The 21,594-nt window shown below is 37.1% G+C and overlaps 1 protein-coding gene across 2 annotated transcripts in view; it reads right to left on the bottom strand.

Annotated features, from left to right (window-relative positions):
• The window catches only part of Aff2 (ALF transcription elongation factor 2), a 504,495-nt gene that overhangs the window by 93,541 nt on the left and 389,360 nt on the right, over positions 1-21,594 (bottom strand). For both annotated transcript variants that reach the window (NM_001427288.1, XM_087599250.1), the window contains exons 7-8: positions 13,859-13,955; positions 980-1,017 (exon numbers count right to left, since the gene is read on the bottom strand). In NM_001427288.1, coding sequence (NP_001414217.1) covers positions 980-1,017; positions 13,859-13,955 — 135 coding nt within the window. The remainder of the gene's footprint in view (positions 1-979; positions 1,018-13,858; positions 13,956-21,594) is intronic.

Below are 21,594 nucleotides of genomic sequence, written 5' to 3'. Positions count from 1 at the left end.
TATGTTACCTCTGGAAAATGATTCTGGGTTTAGACTTAAGGGTATGCTAAACACTACCTGTATGACATAGAAAAGCTAATTCTCCCACACTATGGGAACAATCTTTTTATTCTTGACGTAGCTAATCCATTCTCCAAGAACTATTCAAAAAATGCATACTCCATCTCTGTATTTTATACTAGGTATAATGGAAGTTTGCTGGCATAAATTAACACACACTTTCTAAACATGTTATTGTTCTAGGCTTATAATAAACCAGTCAATACAGCAAGTCCTTCCTTGGCCATGTCCTTGACCAGAATGTTATGCATCATAAGATTGCAATCAAATGACACAAACCAAAAAGACAAGACAGCCATTTTTTTTAATTTCAAGAATCCTTCTAGAAAAGACAGGGTGTGTAACATGTACTATATTTAAGATGACAATGTATGCCTTATTAATAATTTGCATGTCCTACAAAACAGCTTAGTTACTGGTCTTTGTTAGCAACCACTACACACCATTCAGTTAAATGTATTTTTATGAGCTTTTCATTAACTGAGTACCAAGTCCTTGATGCCAAGGTGCTGCCCTCCCCACGTGGCTGGCGATCACTTGGCACATGTTCAGGCATTTACATCTCTGTCATAGGCCCAAAGTTTGCAATTAAAAATGTAATCTTTTTAGCATAAGAAAAAACCTTGAAGCAGTATGCATTGAATATGATTATAATATTACTTTGCAGCTATTCATAATGGCACATATTAATTTATGTAAACTGTATAAATTTGGAGCATTTCCTCATCAGGGACACATGGAAAATATATAAGCTGGTCCTTGCTCATTGGTGGGTGATTTACCCCCGTGTTTTGCTTTTGACTTTAAATGGTCATGAATAGAGATTAATGCAAAATACAAGTAATTTATGACCTTATTTTCCCCCATGCACAGAGTTCATTAAAATTAACATTTTCAACTAGCAAAAATAATAACTTACTTCACAGGATTATTCTTAGGTTTTGCCTTTTCAACAGCCTGCAAACAGAGAGAAAAATGCAATTAGACATTATTAACAGGCATAATCTTTGCAACTAGTAACCAAAACAATAAGCAGTATAAAATTAGAAAATGTTTTTAGAAACATTAGGAGTGAATTAAACAGGCTCCCATGGATAAGCAGTGATATAGAAAACAATTTTCTTCCCCGGGGATGTAGTTACTTGTCTAAGTGCTCAAACACAGATGGCCATTGTCAGAGCACCTGACAAAGTTCAGCAGGAGCCATACAAGGTGGTGGGTGCACAGAAAGATCCTTCCTTCCTCACCTCTTACTCTAACGTTACCCCAGGTGAGCCTGATTGAGTTGTAGTGACAGCTTGGGGGACTGACAAAGAAATGGTTGGTCTATGGCAGGGGACCATTAACCTTAGCTTTCTTCTTGACACCCAGACACACCTGCACTGTGAGAGAAATGCAAAAAAAATGTTCATTTTCAAAACTACTTTTAGCAGTAGACATTACAAAAGGGCAAGGAATTCCCAAATACTGAGATCAATTTCCTCCCCTTGGAACCTTTAGGAACACAAGCACCCAATCTGAAAATGAAGAAATTTCTGGGCCTCATGGCCTGAGTCACCTTAGACATGGAGACTGGTTCCAGTTTATTGCTGAGCCCATTGATCTGTATACAGTCCGTTTATCATTCATGAAAAGAGCTAGTGATCTTCACAGTATATTAGAAGGAACAACTCAGATCATCTGTCAACAGCCCTCTTATTTCTGTTTCCCTCTCCATGGGGATTTCATCTCCTTCGATTGTTCTGGAATTAAAATGTTGCTAAGCAACACAGCTGGGGGCGCTGATGGCAGAATGGCTACAGTCTATCAAACTGTTTAAGCACCTGGAGGGCCTAAGTGATGTTTTTTCCATATATCTGTAGCATAATTATGTAGTCAGAACTAAACCTGTACTCTACTAGACTTTATCAGGCTATCAGAATAACATTTAATATGGAGAGCAAAGAAGAAGCAGCTTGACCACCTTCAGGCCTGTTCACTTTTAAACAATATCCATTAGGGGACCTTGTTTGTGAATTGTGAAGTGGGTAGAGTCCAAGGGAGAGGAATGGTACTGTAAATTAGAACACTGAGGCAATCATTTTAACAGAGCTACTCTCATAGTGCACTTGACATTGTAGCTGATCACCAGTGAGATGCGATACATTGAACTCCTCTATGCCAAGTCAATGCATTTAATAGCAGCAAACAGTTCCCAATATTCATACATTAGAGACCTTCTTTCTTAAGTCTCAGTCTCTGTCACTATATAAAAACATCTGCTGATACTGGGCACTTACTTTGCCGTCATAGGCAAAAATCACTTTCTTTTTTTTATTAGATATATTTCTTTATTTACATTTCAAATGTTATATTCCCTTTCCCGGTTTCCTGTCTATGAGCCGCCTATCCCCTCCCCCTCCCCCATCCAGAGCATGTCAAATACAGAGGTGAATGCTAGCAGCAAACCACTGAACTGAGAACAGGACCCCCTTTAGGGGAATTAGAGGAAGGATTGAAAGAGCCGAAGGGGCTTACAACCCCATAAGAACAACAAAAATCACTTTCTTACTACCTATGCCTGAGTTTGTTTTCTGGCGAGTCCTATAAGAAGACAGTTAGGAAATGAGACAACAGATGAAAACAAGAAAACAAGAACTGTGTCTCGCCTCTCCAAATTCACATCTAATGCATATAGAGGACATGTGAGACCATTTTCATGCAATCCATGTAGACAAAAGTTGTTCTGTCAAGAAGTGCAATGATGACCATTAAACTTTCCTGTGGTAGTTATATTTGGTCTATATCAGCTTGCACACTCCCCTCTGCCCCAATTTCCCTCCTGTCATTCTTCCTTCCCCTCCCCTCCCCTCTCCTTTCCTTCCTCCTCCATTTCCTGTCCCTTTCCTTAGTGCTCTCTTCCTCCCCTCTCTCTCTTTCTTTCCTGTTACTTTCTTTCATACCTTCCTCCTCCTGCCTTCTCCAGGTTCCAGCCATCTCACATCTGTCTGGTTATGGGTAAGGTGTGGTAGTCAGCAGAAGATGCATTACTATGGAAATCATATTAATTCACTTTTCACAATTAAAATGCAAACAAGTCTGTCTTAGAAGCTGTAAGTAATCATAACATAATAAGCACTGTTCCAGTAGTTTCTCTTGCTTGATGTGCTAAAGTGAGCATGGTACTGGCAGATGAGATAGAAGGGAAAAATCAAATTAACATTGTAAACCCAGCTTTGATTCAGAGACAGTTTTTGAAAATGTCTTCTCCTTCTTGTTTCATAACTGTTAATTTTACACAGATATTTTTTCCTGATCAGAAGAGTATTATAGACCAGATTCTTCCAAACCTATGCCATTATGTACAGCCATTGGAAGAATATAACTTCATTCAAGTTATTTTTTTTCTGGATTGCGTGGCTATCGATCAGAAATGTTATATGCTTAGAGGTTCACTTTTCATTTGAAAGGAACTTACAATCATTTCAATGTCTCACAGTTAAAGCCAAATATACTCATGTCATCCCGTGTGCTCATCATGGGGAATTTCTCAACTAAGTGATGACAGGGAACCTATGTCAGATGAGACATGACTCACAATTTATATTCTTCACATTTGTGCAATTTTCTGTGTTATAGGCATGCTATGGGGGATTGTAATAGTAAAAAGATGTGGGGAAAATTTAAGCAGCTTTTTTGGATGCAAATTATACATGCCTTTAAGGCATAAAAATTACAAATTTTACAAGCTCTTATTTGAAACAAGCAAATATAAAAAGGCAATCTCATATTCCAAATACTCGTGGCAGGATGTGAGATGTGATGCAAAAGGAGGTAAATTAAAAGGAAATGACGCACTATAATTCACCAAGCATTAAGAACGTGGTGGAGGGAGTAACCTGGAAATGGGCTATCATTTGATATGTAAATGAATCAAATGATTAATAAAAAAGAAAGAAAAATATAAACAATAAAATATTATTACTAATATAAAAGAAAGACAGCTAAATTTAAGTTTAAAAACCTACATTAAACTAATTTAAACTGATTGGAAAAATGAATAGTGGATAGTTCACAGTTATGTTGCTTTAATTTAAAATTTCTGTATTCTTTGAAAAATCTATATTCTCCTTATTTTGCATCATATTTCTATGACATGATATATATCTCAACAAGGAGGACATTCTCATGTAAGGAAGAATAATGAAAGAACTTTTAAGGGTTATGCCCTAGAATGACATGATGAGAGGTAGTGTACTGTACAATAGTGCCCAATCACTTGACATTGTCATGTGCAAATGTGTAAGGATTTTTTCATAGCTACCTTGAAGTACATGTAGCCTCTGGACCAAAGGTTAGACCTACCTGCTAGTAGAAGAATAAGTTACTGGAAATGTTAATAAACTAAGTTGTGATTCTTGTTTTGCTACTTATGGTATTAGCAAGAGAACTCCAGTTTGCTCCTTTTGATAATGAAGATAACCTTTCTCATCCTTTCCATATTAGTGGCTATTGTTAGCATTCAGCATTGATGGCTATGCTCAGAAGAGTCAGTAGGCTAAGCAAATGCCTGCACATTTGTGAGTGCTTTCTACAAAGGAGTTGGTGAATTGAGAATAATGGTAGGACTATTTGTACATTTACCAAGTAGTCGTCAAGTCCCAGTATCAGCCATATTCAGTTACTATCATGAGATAAGAAATAATATGCTGCTTTCTCCATACCAGGAATAGCTCTGAGATGAAAATAATGCCCCTGTCTAGAAAGCAGTATTAACAGAAGACTCTGGGGTACTGAGAAGACATAACCATAATGAAGCAGGGGAGGGCCTTCTACTATTGTATAGGTATGAATCTTCCATGATTCTTGGAACTTAATGGCAGAACACTCAGGGCACTGGAGGTAGTGGTGTGGGTCCTAAGTATGTTTACATACCACTCAATCTCCCTCTCCTTCCCTTTTCCTTCCTTTCTTTCACTCCTTTCTCTTAGTGAAGCCTAGGATGATTGAATGATCCTTTGTGTTCTCTTACTACACATCCTAGTCTGGCATTGAACAGGTGATTGCTCTATTTCTGTCTCCCAAAGGTTGTGATTACAGCTTCATGCTACCATACTCTGCTCACTGAATCCTCATTTTCAGGTTACCCATCCTTCAGAAACCCCTCCTTCTACAACTCACACCATCATGGGTGTTTCCTTTCACTAACATGTTATGCAAAGCATATTGAAAAAGAACCATACGCCAGGGAAAAGACACTTCTCTTATTCTAAGGAATGTTTATTGTTTGAGTCATACCTCATTACCAGCACTGTACTATCCAAGGTATCCTGCTAAGCATCAAATTTATTTCCTCAGGATGGAAGATGTAGGTAGACTTATAGATGCTTATTCATTAAATCTCCCGTCTTATAAATAGGAAAATTTTCTGTTTTCTATAGAGAAACCACGAATTGCACTAAAGCTAAAATGTTTCAGGGACCACACTGTGTCACAAAAAGCACATGATGTGCAGTTCTCACCACAGAAAGGAAGAAATGAAGGGCAGTAAGTGGCTACCTCGTGAGCACCATCTACCACAGTGTACATAACATTTTGAGGAAGAAAATGCTACATGTAAGCAACTTAGAAAATTTGCTACTCATTTTCTCTATAATGCTAAAACTTTTTCAAAATACTTTAGGATAATTTTGACCTTGTGGTTTTGAAGAATTACAGTACTTTTCCATTAGACCACAGAGAATTTAGAGAGAGTTTGGAGGCTTTTCAGAAGGAAGGCCTGAATAGTTACATCCAGACTTGTACATTCCGCACCTTCTATGAATTATGGAAAACAAACATAATGCTTTATATTCCCTTTATGTGGAGGCTGTCAAAATGAGCACTCAGATGGCTTGGAGATATTGTCCCAGTGGACTCATTTAATAATGATATGTACTCACATACGGCTTTGTTCTGTAATAAATAATAATACTGTTAGCCAAACCTAAATTATTTTATTAGTATTTCTGTGCATAACTTCTAGTTTCCTACTGATATGCTTTTCTCTGTTATTCTACAAGCATGTGTGCCTACATTGAATGTTTATGCTTCTCTGTAAAAAAGGAAAATTTAATCATTCAGATAATTCCAAGTAACTGTTCATTAGGCAATGCAGAACTAAGACAAGATCGATATTATATTAGTTTTATATTCTTTATTGCTACCCATTTATATCTCTCTCTTTTTAACTTTTCACATAGTTGTGTTGCATGACACATTTATGTCCCAACCTAGAGACAAACATTGGTAAATTTCATTGATTACCATAGTTCAGCAAAGCACACCTTTATTGACAAATGGACTCATCAGTAAGGCATTCAGGTGGCTTCCAATCAATGCCTATAGAACTAGCTAAATCACCTGAAAAGATGTATACTGAGAACACTTGCCCAAATATGACAATGCATTTCACTTCAGTCAGTAAAATAAGAAGTCACCATATCCTGGAGACTGAGGTCTCAGCTAGCATAAAGTATACATACTCAGGATGAAAGAGTAAGAAAAAGTGTCACTCGATTTGTACAGAACCTGGATTCTTGGCTGTTTCTGACTTTCCATCCAGGGAGTAGGAAGATGCCAACTATCACTGTACTCTTAGTGGAACCTGAAAGCCAACGTGAAAGTTGTACCATACATGCAGGGCGCAGGAATGGAACTTTGGAGGAAAGTTAATGTAAGTTTGTACACTTAAAATGCTTATGATTTTTTTCTCTTGCTATAAATAAAAAAGTATATATGGGAGCCCAAGAATGAGGTAAACTCTCTGTTCCATTCAGAACATGATCCAACACCACATTTAAAGAGTGGCTTGTGGCTTTTCTAGCAGATGGCCAATACTTGGTGAGAGTTTAGGGTAAGAACACGTTTGACACCTCTACCAAAGCCTCAGTTACTTTTATTTCAAAGCTATCATATCAATTTAAACATCATATATCTTTAATTTGGAAATATTTTTATTACTAGTATTTATGGGACATGTTCATATTTCTATAATATAGTCTAGAATTTTGATTAAAATCAAAGCTTGGAAACTTCCCATAAATTCGGGCGCATGTGGTGCATTTCCCAGAGCTTGCTTACTAATGACTCCAAGATGCAACATCCAGGCATCACCCATGCATTAAGACAGAGGTTGGGAAGATAAAGAGTTTTAAAAGAAATAGCACAATTGAACCAAATGGAGTAGGGCGAGAGCAGAGACATGATGAGATGATCACTGCTCTTTGGCCAATTTCTTCAGCTTACGGTCAGTGACAAAAGAAATAAGGTCATGTCTCTTCCTTCTGACACTTCTATTCAGATGTGCATATAGTGATCTGTAGCTTCTCAGAGGTGGTTGATACTGTCTACTGCCACAATGTTTACAGAGGCAAATATGTGCTGTGTTTTGTGAATGAACAGCCCATGATCATTTTGTCATATGTGAATGTAATCCATCCAGACATGAAAATATTAGTTATTTTTTCAGTTTCAGTCTAGGACAAGCACTTTACTATGACAAATATCTGATTTAAATTTACTATGTAAAAAGTGTCAAGCTAAGCAAAAGAAGTATTGGGTTTCAATAACAATGTGCATAGATGGATAATTTATAAATTATCATGCACAATAACTAGGACATGGTTACTACTGATGATATGACAAACACACCATGAAAAATTTTTGGACTTCTCTACCTCTTTGCATATGACTTCTCTACCTCTTTGCATGCTCAGGCATTCCATTATATAGAGATAACAAGCCTAAATATTTGGTACTGAAAATGGAAAAAACATAATTACGATGAAAAAATGAGCATATGGGTTTCTAAATAGTCACAGACTTGCCAGAAGCATATTAAAAATCATACCATACAAGCCTTAAGCAGTTTTTTTATTAATCTAGTCTCTATGCTAATGCAACCAAATGGGAAACACAATCTTGGGAATATAAAAGCCAATGTTATTCTATTAACCTTGTATGTTATCCTATTTACTTTCTTGTCTTTAATGAATAAATTAAAATGTCCTGTCTTTCTCTAATTGCTGGGTAGTTTTAGTATGACAATGTATGGATTTTATTCTGTTACATTCTGTAACCTCAACAAGCCCCAACTCTATCATTTTGTGGGTATTTCAATGAAAGTCAATGACAGATAAACTGTTTACATTAAAAGACTCTATTAAAGTTATTTTGCAGCCAGTTTCAACCTAATCCATCTGCTGTTTCTCTAGCTCTGACAGGCTGACCTCTCTTGCTGTGTTTGCTGTATCAATGTCATTATAGAAGAGGCCTTCCCTTGCCTTTCTGCTGATAACAAAGTAAATGGAAATGTGGTGAAACCTTGGGGAGGTAACAACTTGTTCAGCACAATGAGGGAGAACTGTGGCCACAAAACAGGAATGATTACAGCAGGGAAGAGTATCTGTTGTCACAACGAATACATTCACTACACCATATCAACTCCAAAAAGAACCAGCGGATAGCATGAGTAAAATGTAATGCATTGTTTAGACTAGCAATTTTTCTACATAAAAGCAGACTTTCAGTTTAAGTTGGCTAATATATTTGGGAAGTTTAGTATATGTTTAAACAGCTCATCCAGAACCTTCCAGAATGCCCAGGATTTGCATGTCTAGGAATTTTGTGCCATTTGAAAGTATTTAAAAATCATCAACCTAGCCAGAAGGTAGTCCAGCAAGTAAATGCTTCATATATAAAACTAAAATTAAGAGTCAGGATTGAAAGCAAGCTTTTATATATGGGAGTTGTTTTAAATCTACAGAAAAAAATGACATAAAATAATGAAGTGAAGGGTAAAACATAAGAAAATACTTTTTTCTATAAACCTGATATGTTGGAGATAGACATACACACAATCTCCACTAACATGCTTTGAATTAAGTACATGTTTTAGAGTATAAGGAAGTTCTTATGGAACTAAATAAATTTGGGTACATTGGAGCTACTTAGATAATATATCCAGATATTAGAATGATTTTGTTCTCAAAGAAATTTTGAATTGTTTGGCTACTCTTTAAAGAAATTAAAACAAACTAATACAAACAATTTTTTTCAGAATATAGACCAATTTGGCCCTTTTGGAGAATTTTTTCAAACTATATACCATCTAATTTACTATAGGCTATATGCTTTTAAAACTTTAACAAACACACAACTCCAAAGATTAGCTACAGTTCTTTGGCGAAACTGACTTATTAACTGAAAATTTCCAATCACATTCAGTGTCTTGAACTTCTAAGTGGACTAAATGAAGTCTAGGATTTGTCTGATTCATATTAATAAAAAGATAACATTACAGTTAAAATGTTTTGATGGCAGTTTCTAGAAGCAAATGTGTGTGTGACTCTCTGTCTCTCTCTCTGTCTCTCTGTCTCTCTGTCTCTCTGTCTCTCTGTCTCTCTGTCTCTCTGTGTGTGTGTGTGTGTGTGTGTGTGTGTGTGTGTGTGTGTGTGTGTGTGTGTTTTGTGTATATTCTGAGGTGATTTGGGTTAAGAGAGTGCTATGTCCTTATCTGAGTAGGTTTCACATACTGGGCATGTCAGAACATCCTACGTCCAGAACATAGACTACAAACTTGGAGGTAGGTAGGTCAAAATACTATTAATGTTATCAATCAGTGAAATAATAAGCAGGTGATTATCTGTTTCTATGAACATATACTGGGCAAGTTTTCGAGTCTGATGCTGTACATTTGAAGTCTTCAGAACCAGTCAAATTCTAGAGTGCTTAAAACTTTAAAGACAGCAATTTTAATAATTTTGTCAATACAATTCTGTTGTTTTAAAAAAAAACAGTTGAGACTGATTAGCCTGCTTATATTGAAAGAGAAGCACAGTGTCTATATCTTTAGATCTGTTATTGAACTGCAAGCACAGCATCAATAACTGCTTCTCAGCTGTAAATGAAAATTGATTTCAGGTTTAACTCCTCATTTTCAGGAGTTCCTTTAATCCCAAGAAATGTAAGAAGAGAATTTTGACAAAAAGGGAAACAGAAGGTTTAGTCAGGGCCATGCAGAGAACATGGTATGTCCCCATTCATATGTAGTTCATCCCCTTGTATCCAGGCAATCCCGAGTGAACATTAGTGAGCTGATCATAGCACCATTGCTTGCCCTGGGTGACTGACATGAAAATGGAAATTCATTAAGTTTTGCAAGGGGAAGGCCAGAGATGGAAATATATCTGTAATGTCAACATCTGAGATGGCAATTAAAATTTTTATCAGCTTGGTGATGGAGAGCAACACCATTCCATTGATATCCACTTGTTCTCTCTCTCTCTCTCTCTCTCTCTCTCTCTCTGTCTCTCTCTCTCTCTCTCTTTCTTCCTTTCTTTGTTTCAAACACTATATTGCTACAGAAATGTTCACACAAACACTAATTACAAATCATTGTTTCTTATGCTAACACTGTTTTGGAACTTTCTAATGTTCGATATGAATTCTCGGTGCTATTCTATGTTATTTCAGATTATTTTCTGAGGGAAACAGTGGAAATATGGCATGACATAGGCCTTTATGACTATTTCTGAGAGCAGAACAGGAGCTATTTCAGAAAAGGAAGAGGCACACTGAATTCAATATGTGGGATTCAACTGTCCATCTACATCAGTTCTTGGAAGAAAAACTTACGGAGACATGTAATTTTCTGGAGGAATTGATACAGTGTCATTGATGACCTTATTCTTGGAGATGCTGACTTAAAAGTTGTCAGGACTCAGGGGAGTTAAGGTCATCTACACTTGACAGATATCTTTGAATGCCAGTTAGGACATCTAATCTAGTTCTTAGTAAACCCTATGGACACCTGAGTCAAAAGGAAATGTAATGCCTATTCTCTTGTATATCTAAGAGGGAATTTCAGTTAATGCTAAATGGGCTACAAGGAAGGATAACTACATACTTGCCATGCTTACAGTTTTACACATACTTTCGCATAGCTAAGCTTTGTCTGATCCTCACAACACTCCTATGAATGAGACAAGACTATTTTATCCTAATTTACTTGCAGGAAATCTGAGACTTGAGGATGTTTGGCAATTTCCCCAAGTGTGGTATAATTAGTATGTATGAAGTAGGACTTAAGATCAGGCTTTTCCATCCCAGAAACTAAATTCCTAATGATTACACTTTTAATTTCTCATGGCCAGGAGCACACAGCTAATAAACATTAAGACAAGACAGATTTTTCTCATTCAAGTTTGCCACATGCTGGGTATTTTTCATGTACCTAATTCAGCAGTTCTCTTTATCATCTGGTTCTTTATAAGAAAGGAAAGTGGAGAGACCTAGCACTTCCAAGCACTCTAGACTTTTTAAATAATCGGATGTACCACAACAATGATGAGTATCATGTAAAGTGCTGAGTACTTGACTACACCCTAGCTTTAGTGTCAAGTTCTTTGATATGTATTGGTCAATTGTTTCATTGAATCTACTATGACTCAATGAGTAGGTAGTTCTGTTACTTTTATTTCAGAGAAACTGATCTTTTGTTAGAATTCATTCAGTTTGAAAGTGGTAAGACTAGGATTAAAACATACATCTCTTTTGCTACTGTGAACTCATGTCAACATCCCTCAAAGTCCTGATTAAGAAGTAAAATGCAGATAAATGACTAGAGCCATATTATCTACATGGCGCTGTGTTACTCAGATGCAAACTATGCCTATGGTTCTTTTATTAAAAGCAAACATAAAATTAATATGAGACCCAGTGTTTCTACTTCTTTTTCAGGTTAAAAGGAGGCAATAAAAAATAGTTGGCTTTAAGTACCTACGACAGCACTAAATAATAGCTAAAAGCACAACTGACTAAAATATCATGAACAGATGAACAGATAAGCAAAATGTGCTTCATCCAAACAATAGAATATTATTTTTCCATAATACTAAATGAAGTGTTACTGTATGGTATAACCTGAAATAACATACAAACAAATCATTGTAGTAAGTGAAGAAGGTAGATATTTAAAACATCCAATATTGTATCATCCCATTATAGGGAATAGGCAAATCTATAAGGACAAAAAAGTAGGTCAGTGGGTGATCTTCAGGGGCTAAGTGAAAGGAGGAATGAGGATACTTCATATGTATTTAGTTTCCATTTAGGATAATGAAAATACTTTGGAATTGGTCATGGATAAACAAGTTTGTCAATAAACTGGATGTCACTAAACTCTAAGTTTATAATTCTTAAGTTTATGTTGTATAATGTTTAAAATAATAAAAAGAAAATAGTTTTAAGTCACATACTCTAGGGAAAAAGTGCTAAGCTTCATAAATCCACAGCTCACCAAATGTTGTCATTAATACCAATACTATAGCTTTCTAAGTCTCTTCACTTGTCCTCCAGACTCTCCCAAGCAGCTCATCTGTGAACACTTGCAATTTTGTAAGTACTTCCTGTTCCACAAACTCAACTGTATTACTTTGCTGTGCTGTGTTTCTACCATGTCAGATCTCCTATTCATTGAGAGAACTTTAGCCTTATGAAGGAAGGCATGTCTGGTCAGAAGGCAACAGGCCATAGGAGCTCCCAACTCCTCATTCCTGAGTATCCACATGTAACAGCACTTTCTATAATTTCAGCAAAGTTATATCAAAATTTCAGATGATTCAGCCCATGAGTCTGATGCCATTTCTTAATGTAATATAAAAATAATCCTATGAATTATAAAGCAAAAATGCATTCATATGTTTACAGAAAGAGAAAATCAATGTGCAAAATTTACTCTTTATTTTTGCTACATTCTGTTCTCAACATTTCCATTAAAATTTAAGGTTGCAGCTGTCAAAATCAATGATGTAGAATTTTTGCTTTGTTTTTGTTTTATTTACAAATGTGATGCTCTTGTTATTGGCATATTAAATGCAGAAAGCAGAAATGACAGACATTGCCAATGGAGTGTGTATTTCACATTTGTTATGCAGTCCACACTCAAGTAGAAAAGGGACGGCTTGTATTTGGTAAATGCACAGCAAGCACTTCAGAAATAGCTGTGAGACTGTGAGAGTGCCGGTAATCCTCTCCTTGTGCTTGTTCTTGATAGACCACCAAAACTTAAAATCAGGCAAACATCAAAATTGCCTTCTGTATTCCATATTTTGTGGCATAACAAACAGAAAAACTCTACATATGGGAAACAGTACAGGGATCATCTATATTATATATCATTGCTGATAATAGGGATTTACAGTGATGTTTTACTTTTAAAACCAAGGAATCCAATCTCATCAGAAATGATTAAAGATATCACATTATAATCATCTCTTCTGGGAAGAAAGTACTAGAAATTATTCAGACCAGAAGAAATCAAGGACAACTGAAAGCTTTTGTTGAATGCATGATGCTGCAACATACAGGGTATTTATTCTCAGCTCCGGAGTAATATGTCTGGGAGAAGAAAATGGAGCAGTGACATTTGCACCCAAATTATTGCCTGTAAATGCTAAGCTTCACTCTGGAGTTACCCAAAGGACATGCCACCCAATAAAACAATAGTTCAAAAGACAGAAAGACAATACTCTATTGCTTATTGATGAGCAGTATTTGTGTATAGAAAATGGAGAGAAATTCAATTGGTTTTGAAGAGCTTAGAATCCCTTGGCTGTAACTTTAAGAAAAAGGGCAGTTTATTTCATCTGTTCCCAAACACTGCTCATCTTTGTTTCTTTTCTCACTGCAAAAGGAAAAGCTTCTCTTTATGAAAGCTATTCTAGTCCCTTGTGCCCCACCCCCTTAAGTTCAATCCAAAGCCCTAAGCCCCTCCTACCTGGTAGAGCTCATTGGCTGTGCACTGTGTGGTCAAGGTCTTCACAGGTTCAAGGTCATCTTCATCACTGCTCAACTTCAGGTCGTCCTCAAGCATCCTGAAGTAAATCAGAGTGGCATTTGTGTTACAAAGCATCTTGCCTAAATTATCCTCAGATTCACTTTGCGATGAGAATAAAAATATTGTTACTGGAATCTGACAGCTGCAATAGTATAGAGGGAATCAAGAGTCTTTCAGCTAATTAGATATTTGAGCTCTTATAGGTATGTCATAACGTCACATATCTTCTATGGCTACCTTACCCTAAATCAAGGGGCAAATAGATGATTTCCTCATCTTCGAAGATGGCAGGAATCTATGTAAATGTATAATAAATGTACTGGTCAAGCACTACAAGGTGATGGGGAACGCTGCTCTGTAGAACAGTTTATTTTGACTTCCAGGCAAAAGGGTGGACAGGAATGACAGCATTGCTAAGCTGATCTGGGGACTAGGAAAGAGTGTTGGGGTTCTCTGAATGACAGATGTCAAGGAAACCTTCACTGCCTCTCTGTATAGGCATCTCAGTGACCACAAAACATCTGGGTGAGAAATAGCTAGTCATTAACCTTTTGATATATGATCCATCTCTTGCTGTAAAATATGATCCAAGAGATGTAAATCCATGTTGTATATATGAAATATTTCTTTCCTAAAGTGAGATACTCAGAAAATATGAGAAGTCTAGATATTCGTGATGAATTAGCACCTTCAAAACTGTTTACAGACCACACAAAGTTTCATCAGGAGTATTAACTTGAGTGATATCTGTCTCTGTTATCTTCAGGTTGGCGCTAGAGCAGGAAAGGCAGCTTATTATCTTAAAGTTTTAGGTGCATAGCCTTCAAAGACCAATTTGTGTTCATCTTTTAATTTATTAAATATGACTTTAGACCTTATCATCATGATGCAGGTAGAGGAAATCTCCATTGTTCTGGACCAGTTCTCAACTCCTAGGCATGTTCTGCTCCTCTCCCCATCCCCCTTTTGGCTCAGTATCAAACTTAACTTTAAAGTCCAAATTGTATTTTTTCAACTCTGGAAATCATCACTGTGCCGTCCCGTGGCTCATTCAGGCTTTTATTCCTTTACAAAAGTTTTCTAGAAATAATATTCTTTTTACACACACACACACACACACACACACACACACACACACTCCCCAATTTTTTTTTTACGTGATAAAAGCAATTTTATTTTTTTTCTTTTTTCTTTTTATTATTAACTTGAGTATTTCTTGTATACATTTCCAGTGTTATTCCCTTTCCCGGTTTCCGGGCAAACATCCCCCTCCCCCCTCCCCTTCTTTATGGGTGCTCCCCTCCCCATCCTCCCCCCATTGCCGCCCTCCCCGCAACAATCTAGTTCACTGGGGGTTCAGTCTTAGCAGGACCCAGGGCTTCCCCTTCCACTGGTGCTCTTACTAGGATATTCATTGCTACCTATGAGGTTAGAGTCCAGGGTCAGTCCATGTAGGTAGTGGCTTAGTCCCTGGAAGCTCTGGTTGCTTGGCATTGTTGTACATATGGGGTCTCGAGCCCCTTCAAGCTCTTCTAGTTCTTTCTCTGATTCCTTCAACGGAGGTCCTATTCTAAGTTCAGTGGTTTGCTGCTGGCATTCGCCTCTGTGTTTGCTGTATTCTGGCTGTGTCTCTCAGGAGCATCTACATCCGGCTCCTGTCAGCCTGCACTTCTTTGCTTCATCCATCTTGTCTAATTGGATGGCTGTATATGTATGGGCCACATGTGGGGCAGGCTCTGAATGGGTGTTCCTTCTGTGTCTGTTTTAATCTTTGCCTCTCTATTCCCTGCCAAGGGTATAGAAATAATATTCTTTAAAAAGAATCTCTCTTTCCAGAATCCATCTCAGTCAGGGTAAGTGCCAGAGCCAGGAATATTTCCTGGTACCTGGATTCCAGGTCAGCTTCTGTGATGCCTAGACGTAAGCAAGTCTCTCACCCTTTCTCTGTAAAATGGTGGTGGTGGCAGTGTGTTTTCTCTCTCTCTCTCTCTCTCTCTCTCTGGCCTTCCAGAATAAGGGAGGACTGCATGCTTCAGGCCACAGAGTCAGCTAAGCAGGTCACATAGGGTTTCACACAGACTGATGTGACAATCATGGCACAATTTTCCATAGTGTTTCCTCTCATTCCCATTAATCCTTAATGCTCAGGTGACTGACAGGGTGCCCTTGATTCACTTCCTTCTCCTGTATAACATTTTCTAGAAAGGATGGGGCCTACCAACTTCATTTTGGAGACAAGGAAGGAATGATTAAGATAGGTGAACTACTTTTCTCAAAGGTCACACAACTAGTTAGTATAACATCAATCTTAAAATTCCCATTTCTGGATTCCCATCTGTGTTATGTATCTGTAAGAAGAAAGATAAAAGGGGAGATGAGGTTTCTGATTTTATTTAGCATGGAATGTTATTTTATAGGTCTTGTTCAATTGTTGGAAAGGATTTTATGCCACAGTGGGCATGTAATAATCTCCAAAGAAAGCATAGCTCTCCCACTCCCAATGGAGACATCAAGGTCTAAACAGCAACAACCACAACCAATATAAAAGGATAATTGGTGAGGAGGACAATTATCTGAGTTGGTTTTAGATAAACTAATTTTTCAGGATTTATGGTGATTCTGCAAACAACTAATAGCTATTTTCAAGATATTAGAGGAGAAAATATGTATTTTGACATGTCTTTTGAAGTTTTCGGTTTGTGCTCTAAATACACATCTCAGGAAATGAAGACTATATCACTTTTACAGGCTGTAGAATCAAATCTTTTTAAATTATCTGCACTTCTAATTGTAAAATGGTTTGCTCTGCGTATGTATGTGCATGGGTTAAAGTATATGGAAGTGGTCAGCATAACAAATTATGCAGGATTCATCTATTTGTATTGGCTAATTTTCTATGTCAGGTATAGTGCTAAATATTTGATCTGTGGCGCAGAATTCAATACCTTCAAGAAGCTTATGATGAGAATCCATTACTAGTGACATTTCCTAAATGAGGTTTAAAGATGTTACAAAATGTTCTTATAATAAACGAGTAGAAGCCATGGAGGCAAACTTGGGACCCAAACCATCTGTAGCCACAATTTAGTTGTACATGTTTTCCTAGAGGACACAAATTATAAAGAATGGTGCATTAAATTCTATCAGAAACAAGAACAAAATGAACTCAAAGACTATATTAACATGAAATAACCTCAGGTATATCATAAGTTTGGGCATATTGTCTGAGTGATTATGACATCTAAGCCATGTGTACAGCACTTGTTTTACATACTTTGGTTATGAGCAATGTGAATCACAACTGGAGCTATAGTGAAGATACTTGACAAAATCATAAAATTCATCAGGGAAGATGTCAGCAATCTACGGAAAAACAATGATAATTCAGGAAATGTCTACTAGCATCTCAAGTTGGATCTAGAAATGGGATCATGGTTATATTATTTGCTTTCCTTAGGCAGAATGAAACCTCCAGGACAGAGACCCAAATTTGGGTTACTTTACTTCCTAGAATACAGCCTATGATTTTATCATGGAAATGAAATGTTCACCAATTTATAATTCTGAAAATACGCAGCTGCTGGACCAATTCTGTTCCTTAGGACTTTTAAAGAAAATGGTGTCATTTTGAGGTTATTCTATGCTTTCCAGTATATTCTATCTGCTTGCCTTAGGGATGTGGAGTAAGGGACTGTTTCATTCAAGTTTTAGACTTTAAGCTAAGGCCCACAGTCTCTGGTCCATCTAAGTATTTTGGGATCTTCTGATTACTTAGATTGTCATTGGCATACTGAGTACCAAGAGCTGATGGCAATCAGAGTAAGATCCTGATAGCTTCAGTTGCATCTCACAGCTGGGCTTGGGGATAATCATATCGTCCAAAGAGTCATAGGATACTTTAGGACTTATGCCTTCTCATCAGAGTCTCACTCTGTACCATCTTCTGGAATAGTAATTCAGCTCCTTGCAGTTCTGTGCCTTAAAGGATATTTCCTCCTAACAAAGCAATCTGGAGGGAATGAAATATGAGTGGTTTCATATTACTCAGGGGACTGTATATTTATCCTCCCTAGGTCTGCACTAGTTGGTAAAATGGTAGGTAACTATTTAAGAAGTGGTAATAATTTTCAGAGTATCAAGTTTGCTTTCCTAGGGTAAAGGTTCTGTGGCTTTTCCTCATATCTTAGAAAGAAGAACTTTATCTAATTTCTGAGATTTTAAATTATAAGTTTCTGATTCAATGATTATCTCACTGGGAATCTTGAGCAGTCTCAGCTTGAGGACCATGGGAAAGGGAAATTGGTTGAAAAAAGAGTATTACATTTTATGAAAGCCTCAAAGATCTATCAAGTGGAGCTATTGGCCCAAGTCCCTCATCCTAGGCCAAGAGCCTGTGACTGCCCCAGATGTTGTACCTACCATGTACATGTAGACCTTAGGAAAGACTATATTCTATAGCAGATGAATTGCTACAAATTGCAGAAAATAGGCATCTCCAAATATTTTGATAGCTTAGCATGAGAACAAAGTGTTTTCTCCCAGAGACTGTCTAGTCCAGACCTTTCTATGTTTCTGTACTGATAATGAGTGATCTGTTTTTTTTAAATGGGTGGGAGAAAAATACTATTTCTAACACAGGAAGATTGTATAGAAATCATATTTCAGTTTTCAGAAGTAAAGTTTTATTGGTATAAGCCATCTCCATTCATTATGTATTGGTTCTAGTTTCTTCCATGTCATAATGGTCAGGCTGACTAGTTGCAACAAAGATGAAAGCCAGTAAGATTTGCCTTTGTTGGAAAAATGTTTTCTGATCTTCCACATTAAGTCAGCATTTTCCAAATTTAAGGGAAAAAAGTTCTTTCTATACCAAGTGAAATCTTCTGCAAACAACAACAACAACAACAACAACAACAACAACAACAACAACAACAACAACAAACTCAAATAAAGGTATTTAAAATCAGGATTTCCTTAGCCTCAAAGATAAGTGTAATGGGGTTGGATGAGATGAATTCATTCAATAAAGTATCAAGTTATGGAGATAATTATGGCTTCATAGGTGTGGTATAGGATTCATTAAGAAAGCCCAACCTTGTTACTTAGCTTCTCTGAACCTCAGTTTACTCCTTTGCTCAATGGGGATAAAAACATGTGTCTCAGAGATGTAGTCACTATACGATTAATGCATTCTTTCACTTTCTTCTGCAACTCCTTTCATGTCACCTACTGCCTCTTCTCTCCCTCCCCTCCCCACACATTATAAATGCATAAATACAACATGCTGTGTACTTTTACTGTTGTTCATATGCATATGTGTTTAGAGCTGACCACTTTGTATTGGATAACGGAATAGAGAGATGATCTCTGGGAAAAATTGATTCTCCTCCTCTCATAAATCATTAATTCCCTGTATATCTTCATCTAGATGTAGGACCTGTGCTATTTCCTCAGCCATGTTGTGATGTCAACTAGTAGCCTCATGTAGGACTGTCTTGGCCGACCATACTGTTTAGATTTCATAGGTGCAGCTTCATGCTATATACAGAAGACATAATCTTGCAGCAAATGTTTTGTTCGTCTGGCCTTACAACTTTTCCACCTCATCTTATTCTAGTCTCCCTGAGACTTACAAATGGACGTTGTATCATAGAATGTATCAATTAGACCTGGACACTCCATGGTCAGTTGTTCTCTGTATTGTGACCAGTTGTAACTTCCTATAATAGTCTCCATTTACTACAAAGAGAAGCTTCTTTGATGCAGGATGACAGTTAAACCTTATCTATGTGTGTAAAACATCCTAAACAAGATAGCTGACCTTCCATTCTTTAGTGGAACATACAAGTCATCTAGATAGAATTTCTTGTGTGTCACATTTATCCAAGTGACATTAATTTCATTCACACATTTAATGGGCATGGAATTTTTGAGGGCTTTGCTTGAAACAGTGAATATAGGTTAAGAGGAAGAAAAATTTATTAAGAAAATTCACTTAGACAGTGGTAGTTACAGTCCAGGCAATAGATGGTAGTAGTAGGTTTCTACTCTCTAATTGGAATATCTAATATCTCCTCCTTTCCCCACTTCTTGGCAATACTCCTGCCTCAGCCTCCCAAATGCTGGGTTTTGGGCATAATGCATCAGACTAAGCATAGCTGATATTGTGCTCCAATAATATCCTTTAGGATCTTTGATTCCAGGTACTGCACTGTTTGTAGTACTCGCTTGTCTCTGGAAACAGGCCTGAGTAGCTTTATTCTCATTGGAAGGAAAATTTCACACTAAAATGCCACGATTTTGGGGTTATGCTTCTCATAATTTCTTAAGTTTCTAATCAGCCAAGAGCTGATTAGAGAAAGAAACCTTTGGGCATACCTCCAAAGTACCTCATGATCAGAAGGTGCTTCATTACTCATCTCCCAGATCAGCTTCAATTATTAAAGGATTAAGCAAAGAGCTCCTTTGTGGAGCTGGTCCCTTAATCTCCACCTAACCAACTCCTCAAAACTACTGAAGAATTTAGTTGGTGTTAAGGGCACTACAACTCACGTCTGCTTAAAATTACTTCACCTGAAATTAAACTTATTGGTGGCTAGGGCCAATACTTTACTTGTATCTGCAAACTCAAAGGCACTGACAACTGAACACTTTAACTGGAATGTTTCTAGAGAAAGGCTGAAGACAAGAGCTGTTTCCTGCATTGATATCACAGGCAGGGTTTCTTTTATGCTGATGCATAAAGAAATTACTTTTCATTTCCGATTATTTAAGCAAAATAGTCAGACTGGACAATTTAGGTTCAACTAAATTTTAACAACAGTGTTGCTCAGTTGTTTACACATATTCTACCAGATTTGTATGATCAGCTCTTTTTGCTGCCACTAAAAGTGACTCTTTACATTTCAAAGTACAAGGGGGTAAATTGCCTCATAACCCACATTGACAGGGCTTCAACTCTCTGCAATGCTACAGCTGGCATGTGTTGCCTATGACACATATAAATTGCATCAGTGAATGTATATACATACAAGATAGGACAATGTCAAGAACAAGTCTTGGCTGATTTACCTTTTAAAGCCACAAAGACTTATTTTCACATTTAAACTGTTTACTACTTACATGATGAACGTTAGGAAGAACAGCCGAAGTTACCTGCTCCTTTTAGATTCTTGGATTGGATCTACATACCCAAAGGGGTGTGCCAAATTCCAAGTGGCTCTGAGAAAACTTTAGAGTGAGTTATAGAATAGTCTGTAGCTGGGCTCTTCTGAACTGGAGCTCAGCAGATTTTTATGAGGAATTTCTATTCTTCAAGGACAGGGCAGGCTTTGTACCTCTGAAGAATCTGAGAAGCCATAGAAAACTGTCCTATGACAGCCTCCCACAGGAGATAGGAAGGCAAGTGGGAGATGGCCCTGAAGTCTATCATGTTTGTCTTCACTCTCTGAGAAGGGAGGATCACTAAGTGTTTCACTGAGATTCAGATTAGCTGCAGCTCAAGTTGCTGACTATGTGGTCTGTCTATATACCTTTAGTTCCCATGGTTGTATAGAAGACATATTTCCCACATTACCGTGCATCCTTAGCAGTTGGTAACTACATCTTACTGTACCTCCCTTGTAGATTCATGCTGAATATATTATATATTCATTTCACAGGGCATATATAATATC

The sequence above is a fragment of the Rattus norvegicus genome, chromosome X, assembly GCF_021556685.1.
Source record: "Rattus norvegicus strain SHRSP/BbbUtx chromosome X, alternate assembly SHRSP_T2T, whole genome shotgun sequence".
Taxonomy (NCBI): Eukaryota; Metazoa; Chordata; class Mammalia; order Rodentia; family Muridae; genus Rattus; species Rattus norvegicus.
This window is presented reverse-complemented; position numbering and strand designations above follow the sequence as displayed.